This window comes from Podarcis erhardii (assembly GCF_964252035.2).
Source record: "Podarcis erhardii genome assembly, chromosome: 5".
In the NCBI taxonomy this organism is placed as follows: domain Eukaryota; kingdom Metazoa; phylum Chordata; class Lepidosauria; order Squamata; family Lacertidae; genus Podarcis; species Podarcis erhardii.
Genome location: NC_138509.1, coordinates 73,975,828 through 73,985,006, shown reverse-complemented (window position 1 = coordinate 73,985,006; position 9,179 = coordinate 73,975,828). Strand labels below are relative to the sequence as shown.

Genomic DNA, 9,179 nt, shown 5'->3' with positions numbered 1-9,179 from the left:
TCCGGCAAATTAGTAAGGCTGAAAGTCTCTTACTTTTATCAGATATGACTATAAGAGGCTGCAAATATTACAGTGGATGGGTGTCTCTCCAAAACCTTGCTATGGTAATGACTCTGGGATTTACCCATCACTTCATAGTAAGAACAATACGTTTCGCTTCATAGAATACACCTTATCAGTGCATGCAAGAGAAGAACATTGCAACGTGATTTGAGCTTTCTACAGAGAAATGGCCTCTTGTGTCACTGCTTCCTTTTGACACTTGTCTAATGATGCCATGACAGAAATATCTATAAAAAGCTGTTTTCATTTCACAACTGAAATAGGTATCATTGTAAACTATGTACATACAGCAACCTCCAAACTTCAGGCAAACACAAATACTGCCAGATTGGCAAAAGGCTGTAATGTTATCGCTATGGAAGTTTTAAACTATTTCAGTTCTACTTTTGTTTCTCAACCTGGGAGTATTTACTAAAAAGTTCCTGTAAATATGTCTATCTGCCACTAAAACCTCCACCTGCACAGAGTCTGTTAAGGGTACTTTTTAACATCCCTAACTTTCGTAGGGATGGTTGCATTGTAAAACACACAGCCACACGAAATCCATGCTTTCCCAACTGCTATCTCGACAAAACGCAAGCAACATTTCTGTAGCGATGCCCTGTAGATTCAAAATGAGCAGAAATCGATATGTGCAACCTCCCAAACAGTTAAGTCATTGTAAAATCAGCATCTTTTATTGATTTCTTTATTAATATCACATTTAAACATTTATACAAAAGTCCAGTCCTCTGAATTCTGTTTTACGGAGTATTTCCCCATCTTACCTTCCTCCTTGCCGCCCCAACCCTCCCCCCCAAAAAAACCCCCCAATGCTTCAGCAATTGTGCAAGTCCTTCATGATCACCATCACAACAAGAAGTATGTATGTAAAGGTTCTGGTACATACTGAATCATGTGCCTTGCACACTTTGGGAGAGAAAAGAGGCCTCACAAATACGCACTGGTGTGTGTGTGTGTTTTAATTATTGACAGCCCAGCAATGGAGAAACATGGATGTATGTTATCCTCAATAGTCTCTGGAGCATTGTAGTGGTCTTCAATGATATGTCCTCATGAAAAAGCCACGTTTTGCTTGCTCTCTGTCTCTCAGGTAAACATAATTCTCAGCAAAGTTGTAACCCACTCTCCAATTCAACCCCTTTCTGCAGAAGGCATGCAGCCCATTCACAACCTTGGCTTCCTGAGCAAGGTTTTGCTGAGGTCCTTGACTTCTTCTGGGCCGTTGACTCTCTCATAGCCTAGAATGGCCATGGGCTGGTGGCAATACTCCTCAACTTGCTTGATCTGCAGAAAGCTTAGCGCTGTCCTCCAGGCATTCACTGCCTGGCTAGCATTCCTGGCAGAAACCACAAAGGGCTTGGAAGAGTATCCAGGCCCACTGGTCATGTTGAGAGCAAACTTCTCCATCTCCGGGCTCACCGCCAGGTTGACAAACCCGTACACCTGCCGCAAAGTCTTGATGGGGTCCACTACCAGGTCCTCATAGCGGACGGCCATGTAGTTACCCTTCAGCCAGTCAGGCGGGCGCAACGCAGTTTGCAAGGTCTTGGCCATGCTCCCACAGATCACCTCCATGGCCCCTAAGGCGTGGTAGTCGGAGCCACCTCCCCCTTCCTTCTTGCTGTTCAGCTTGTGGCCAGCATCCAGGAAGGGCATGCGATGGATCCGGGGGTCCCTGCTCCTCACCACCTGTAGGCTCTCACGGATCAGCCCGTGGCGGGACTTGATCCTGGAGCTGGCCACTGCGCGGGGGTCCCGGACCAAGTGGATGACTTTGAGAGCCAAGGAAGGGTCTTGCATGAGTGGCGCCAGCACTCCGATATCGAAGACCCTCACACCCTTGATGACCAGAGTGTGATACTTGAGGCACTCTTCCTGGAGGAGGTGCAGCTGCTGCGGAGGGCACTTCTTGCACAGCTTGTCGTCCACCATGCCCACCACTTCCTTGCGGTAGGCTGGGCAGAGCGGCGAGGAGCAGATCACTTTGTTGGTGGCAGCCCCGAAAATGCCCAGCGTAGTGAGGTTCTTCCCCGCCCCGGCCGTGCTGTAGAGCTGGAAGACGGAGAGGTCGCAGCGGTACAGGGAACTCAGCATGTCCCGCGCCGCGCCTTGCAGGGAGACGGCGTCGCCCGGGTACAGCTTCTGCCACACGTGCCACACCGGCTCATAGAGAAAGAAGACCTCCGGGTTCTGGTTGAAGAGCTCCCCAAAGAAGGAGGAGCCCGACCGCCACGTGGTGAAGATGTAGACCAGCTGCCGCTTGCGGGCGAGGGGCACGGGGGGCCCGTAGAGGGCCCGAGTGTCTGACCGGGACTGGTAGGTGTAATAAGACAGCTGCTGAGGGTAGGGGGTGCGGCGGGCGGGCGAGGGCTCGCTGCACTGCTGAGGCCCCTTGTGCCACTTATAGTCCAGCAAGTTGAGCATCGTCAGGAGCAGGAGGAGCACATAGCCCAGGCACAGCACCAGTGCCTTCCTGCGGAACACCTTCATGCCGGCGGCTGTTTGGAGCCAGGGCGGGGGAACCAGCCCTGCCAACTGTTGCACATCACAGGCAGGCGCTTGGGCCAAGGTGGGTCCGGATGCCCAGGGGCTTTCTCCCGGGCAGAGAGGGCATGTCCCCGTCTCTCAGGGAAGCTGGCTGTCCTTGGGGGCAGCCCCTCGTCGCCGCTGTTCTCCTGGGTGCCCACTGCACCCTGCTGGCCATGGGGCAGCTCCCCCCAGGGCTCTGTGGAAGCAGAAGCCGCTGTTTCCTTGCTACCTTCTCAAGCTCTTATCTTCGCAGGACTTGGGAGCAGCCCCCCAGCGCCAGCAAATGCCCAGCCAAGCGGGCAGAGAGGAGGAGGAGGAGGGGACTGCTCTGCACCAAGTTAACGCATCATCCCAGCAAAGGAGAGGGTCGAGCTGGTGCTCAGTCAGTTCCTCCGCCAGCCCGTGGAGTTTCCGCTCTGCAGCCCAAGCGCCAGGCGGGGAGCGGAGGCAGAGCCAGGGGAGCGGGGAAAGTTGCAGAGGCCCCCGTCGAGCCGCCGATCTCCGGAAAAGTGCACTGCGCCGGGTTTTTTGTGGGTCGTTTTCCTAGGGGTGGGTGGCGGGCGCAAGCGAAGCAGCCGAGGCTCCCTCCTCCTGCGCGCCCGGCTCAGCCTGGGTCCCCCACCCCCCTGCCTGCCTGCCTTGCGCCGATGCGGGCTGGTCCAGGAGGCTCTGGCCGGAGGAAGAGGAAAGAGACGAGGCCGGATGCGGGGATCCGCTAGGGCGATGCGAACGGCTCGCTGGAGAAGATCCCTCCGACTTGCGTGCTCCCGCCGCGGCTGCCCATCGCTCCCAAGCGCCCGCCAGGCACTCGATCCAGTCGGAGGAGAGGAGGAGGAGGAGGAGGAAGAAGAACCGGCCTCCCAGCAGCAGCAGCAGCAGCAGCAGCCGGCGGCGGCGAGGTCTCTGCAATGCTCAGGCGGCGCCGCTCCATCGCCAGCCCATGGAGACTTTGGGAGCGAAGCACTTCTTTGCCCGCCAGGCAGAGAGCGCGACGCAATCGGAGCCCAGAGGCACCAGCAGCGGCGGAGGCGGCAATAGCAGCGGCGCTTCAGCAGCGACGCCCGCCCGGCTCGCTTCCCCCTCTGCTGAATGGCCGAGGAGCTGCAGCCTCCAACGCAGCCGCCCGCGCCCGGCCCCCGCGGCCCTCTCCGGGCCTTCTCATTGGATGCCGCGCCTGCCACTCCTGCCGCTGACTCCCCTGCCCCTCCCCTCCCTTCCCCGGGTCAGGGATGCTGCTGAGTGTTTAAGGCTCTGCCGCGGAGCCTGCCTGCCTGGCTGGCCGGCTGGCAAGGAAGGGCAGCTCTGCTCAGCTGGCTGCCCGCATCGCCACAGGGCTCCCCCTCCCGCCCGCGTGCCGCCGGCTCCCACTCCAGTCCGCCCCGCCATACAATCCCCTCCGTTGGGAGATGGGCGCTGGGGAAAGTTTCCCCAAAGTGCAGTCCTCTGAGCTTCTCTGCAAGTCCCGAAAGGAATCTTCCGCTGCTGCTTTTTTTCCAAGGAAACGCAGGCCAGGATGCTCGCGTCAGATAGTCCCGTTCTGTAAGGAATCCATTCAGCAGATTCCGCTTTTCTTTTTAGAAAAGTTTCGTCCTGCGCCTCTGTTCCTATTGCTGCTGCTGCTGTTCCTGCAAGATACCAGCATGAACAGCAGTAGACGTGTGGAATGTTGACACGCGTTTAAATCAGGTTTTTAATTTACCGTTGGTTTTACTGTAATTGTTTTCGAATGCTTTAAATAGTTGCTTTTAATCTTTTTATTTGGTGGGGGGGCGGTAATTTCATTGTTGCATTCTTTTTATATAAACAGCTTTGGGGGTTTCCTTACAGCCGAGCGGGATATACATTTCGTGAAAAACAGCCCCAGCAACAAAATCGTTGCTGTTTCTAAACAACCGTGTTAAACTCATGCAGGATACGGTAGAGTCAGGCAGACAGGCAAGCTGAAAACGCAGAACAATTTCGTGCACACCTGCAAAAGATTGCTATCGGCACATTCCTGGGCGTGCTTGCACAGAAGTAAGTCCCACTGTGTTGAGTGGGATTTCATCTCTGGAAATAGAATTGCTGCCTGAAAGATGTGGTATGTTCATGTACAAACATAAGAAACTGCTGAGAGTGAGATGATCCATGAGATGCTTTTGCTGCTTAGGAGTATAGGAAACTACCATCTGCCAAGCCAGATCATCAGTCCATCTAGCCCCATAATGTCTACACTGACTGGCAGTGGCTCTCCAGGGTTTCAGGCAGCTGAACCTGCAGATGTCAGGAATGAACCTGGGACCTTCTGCATCCATAGCAGATGCTCTATCCCTGGGCTTCAGCCCTTCTCCTAATTAAAATGGGCCGGACCGCTATACTAAGATTGCGCTTTTTGCCTGTTGCCCCCCAGAAAAGAATCTTGAGGCACTTTAAAGGCTAACAGGTTATTTGAGGCATTGTGGATTATAGGACATTCCATAAGATGCACAGAGTTGGCCGCAACGAAACTAAATACTTAGCTCCAGAGATGGTGGTGGTTGTGGTTGTGAACATTTTGAAAGATGAGACTGAAAAGTCAGTGCAGACATTCCAAAAGCAGAGGTATCGTATATTAGTCACCAAGTGAAGTAAACAAGAAACAAAGGGAAGATGTTCCCACACTGTAAGATTGCATCTCTTAGGTTTTTCATGCAGCAGCTGGGTCCAACCCTGAATGCAATGCAATCAGGTCTGTATATGTATGTATGTGATAAGGGGATGGAGGTGGATAGGGTTGGGCTAACTTAAAGTCCCACTGATTTCAGTGGGTCTGGCTTAAGTCTGGATCCAGCCCTTATTCATGTAGAATGTCATTTTTACATGCATACACCCACTCTAAAATTGCATCTTTGGAGGGGGGGGAATGCATCTTCAAAATACACACAAGTCCAATGAAAGAGAACTCTTTGTGGTCCAAACTACATTGTTTTGTCTCTTTGAACTTCGGTGCTGCCTGGATACAGATATAAATTTTACCATATTGAAAAAGGAAAACTGCCTGACACAGGTATTCAAAATTATACTATTAATTCAGGCTATGCTTGCTGGAAAACAGTATGGATTCATTATACATTAAAAACCTAGATTTTGATGAGCACATCCAGGAATGATATACTTATGGTATTGGATTTTAGAATGTAACTCAGACTCACATATTCTGCCAGTTGCAAAGGCCCTCAACATTTCACCTGCCCTCCAGCTTGCATTTTTCCTTTTCATCACTACAAGGCTATCCTACAACGCTTTATTTAATCTGAGTATAAAGAGGCTTTCGTATTTCTCATTTGCTTACACAGATTTTAAATTGCTTCCTTTGTGTCTCACATGGCATGCATTGTGGTTTTGATGCATTCACCTTCAATGTTTAAGGAAGTAAATATTTATTCTCTGTAAACATAGAGATCCGGGTGCCACATTTACACATATTTCAAGCATACCATTTGCATTCTGGTTGTTTCTGGATTATCCTGAACTAAAATGTTATTCTGTAAAGAAATAGCATTTAAACTAGGGTTACACTTCACTTCAGGCACCAATCTTCTGATTTAATATCTCTTTTAGTTGCATTATCCTCAAACCAGTGGTAGTCGCACCTCCTCCTGTTGGGAAAAGTTACCTCTGGTTACATTTGGTCTTGTCAAGCGAGTCTACCTGTTCAGTGCTCCATTTCTTATCCAGGAGTCTTCCTGGAAACAACACAATGTTGGGGGCAAGGGGAGCTCTACATAACGAGTAAAGGTAAAGGGACCCCTGACCATTAGGTCCAATTGTGACCGACTCTGGGGCTGTGGCGCTCATCTCGCTTTATTGGCCGAGGGAGCCGGCGTACAGCTTCCGGGTCATGTGGCCAGCATGACTAAGCCGCTTCTGGCAAACCAGAGCAGCACACAGAAACGCCGTTTACCTTCCCATCGGAGTGGTACCGATTTATCTACTTGCACTTTGACGTGCTTTCGAACTGCTAGGTTGGCAGGAGCAGGGAGCTCACCCCGTCGTGGGGATTTGAACCGCCAACCTTCTGATTAGCAAGTCCCAGGCTATGTGGTTTAACACACAGCACCACCCGCGTCCCCTACATAACGAGCCTGCCATCAGATCACAGAACTGCAGAGTTGGAAGGGACCACAAGGATCATTTGGGCCAACCCCCTGCAATGCAGGAATCTCTTGCCCAAGTAAGTTTTTATCTGTGCTTTTTGCCATCCAATGGAGGCTAGTCCATTAGGCCAAGGGGAACACTGTCCCACCAACTTCAGTGTGCTCTCATCCACTGCCTCCCTTCTTACTTGCAGCCCAATCAGATGGGAGGAGGATGGAAACAAAGCTAGTTGTTTCTGTGGGTCTCTGTTTTTCTGTGAATTTCTGTTCTCACGGAGTTTGGTCTTCAGTGTTTGTAAATCCAATTTTCAAAAGAAAAGCAATAAAAGAGAAAGAGAAAACCACACAGAGCTGAAAGAGGAAGTAGGGAAAGCAATGCTCACCCCACTTCCTGTTTCAGCCTTATGTGCTTACCGCGGCTTGGATAAGAATTGCAAGGGCCAGTAGTCCAAGCATCTCTCTCTCTCTCTCTCTCTCTCTCTCTCACCTCTATCTGTTTCTGGGATAACGCCCCCACCACCACTTCATGATGAAGGGGGTCAGTGAATGGGTGGGAGAGGGGTACTCACAGGCTTCGTGGGCAGCCAAGGAAGTACTTGAGAGCACCATGACATCCGCAGACGCCAACACTGGGGACCCCAGAGATGGACCAACAGCTGTTCCCTGCATAGGGGATATTTTCAGACTCCTCACCCTTTCTATAGCCAGACTAAGGAAGCTTACAGTGTGTTAATCATTGTGTTCAGTTAATCACAGATTGAGATATGTATGCCGAAGTGTAATATCCCAATGCTAAACTTCAGCAATTGCAGTAACAGAGTTGCCTTTATTAAAAGAGTCCCACTTTTTCACTCTTACTGCGAGTCTTCCCTGGTCCCTTTCAAAGTCCTGTGTCAAATCTTTATCCCTTGGCTTTCATCCTGCCTAGTTTTGTATGCAGTTCTGGCTCAGACTCAGCAACCTCATTAGCTTTCTGAAGTAGGCTCATTTTCCTTGCATAAATGCATTTTTGCTCATGTGAAGTTCTGCCTTCTACTGAATTAACAGTAAGCTGCAAAATATGATTGATCTAGCTTTCGTAGATGTATCGGTCTTTGCATTTTAACTGTCTTCTTTTGTTAACACGCGACTTCTCCGTTAGAATATTGGTATATGTTTTGTCTTCAGCGTTGTATCGTATTATCTATTCAGCAGAAGGCTATGTGGATCATAACAGCAAGGTTAAATGGAAAATTCAGATTTGTATTGCAGACTATATTATTCACTTGTTTTCGCCATCTGCCCCCTCTGGTGTCCAAATCGTTCCTGCTTGGTAAGAAAATGAGAATTTGGTGCCTTATTCAGGCAATTTTAAAGAAACACCGCTCCATTGTCAAGCCACTGCCTTTAACTGTAACATTTTTAACTCCATGAAAAAAAGGGAAATAGACAGAACACAATCGCATTCACGTCTACTCAGAAATAAGCTCATCGGGGCTCACTCCGCAGAAGTAAGAGAGTTCAAAAGTGCAACCTAAGGTTTACCTGGGAGTAACCTTCCCTGAACGCAATAGGATTTACTTCTGAATAAAAATTATTATTATTATTATTATTATTATTATTATTATTATTATTATTATTATGAATAGATGTCACTAGGATTTTGCACTAGAGTGCAAACCTAGGCATGTTTGCTCTGGAGTAGCACTGTTTTCAGCAGGGACTTACCTTCTAGTGTGCATTTTAAGATTGCAGCCTTAGGGGGTGCCTTGTCACAGAAATCATTATGTAACAAACTCCCCTGAAAGTTGGAGGAACTAATCAATAACATCCTTTTCATTCCTATTTCAATTAAATAACATGGAGCTTATATTTCCCATGTGTCCATTATAACCTTCTTTTCTCTCTTTTTGTTTCTTAATATGAATTTATTGTATTTATGCCTTGCTTTTGTATCCACCATGTTTCATTTACCGCCGCCAGTAGCTCCTTGGAGGAGAAATTTAGGAATCAGCTCTGAACTATCTCCCTTCATATGAAGACCCTGCCCCTAAGATTGGTAGCTTTTATTTAAACCAAGCCCCTGTGTCCCCTTGGAGTGCAGCAAGAGCCAGTATGAGAAATTAGAGTCGGGTTAGCAATTCATTTTTACTGTTAATCTTGAGAGGGGGTTATTATCATTTAATAGTTGTTAATTTATTATTTACAATTATAGACCACTTACTATCCGAAAATTTCAAAGCAGTTTATCATAGATTTTAAAAAGCATATATAAACAATACAATAAAAATATGTCAAGTGATTAACATAATAGCAGGACAAATGCATAAACAGCATGCCTGTACGTAAACAAACTCAATAGAAATGAAACCAGAGAGCATAATATAAAATTCATCGAACATAACACACATTTGATATGTATCCATTAGGTGTGACTGTTCCATCTTGTATACTAGGAGTAGCCAATGTGCTCCCATCAGACTAGGCCAG

At 48.7% G+C, this 9,179-nt stretch overlaps 1 protein-coding gene across 1 annotated transcript; it reads right to left on the bottom strand.

The window, feature by feature from the left end:
* Positions 1–718: 718 nt before the first annotated feature.
* CHST2 (carbohydrate sulfotransferase 2) lies at positions 719–3,723 on the bottom strand. The gene has a single exon (XM_081862669.1). The coding sequence runs from the start codon at positions 2,554–2,556 to the stop codon at positions 1,231–1,233; it is 1,326 nt and encodes a 441-aa protein (XP_081718795.1). The 5' UTR covers positions 2,557–3,723; the 3' UTR covers positions 719–1,230.
* Positions 3,724–9,179: the final 5,456 nt, after the last annotated feature.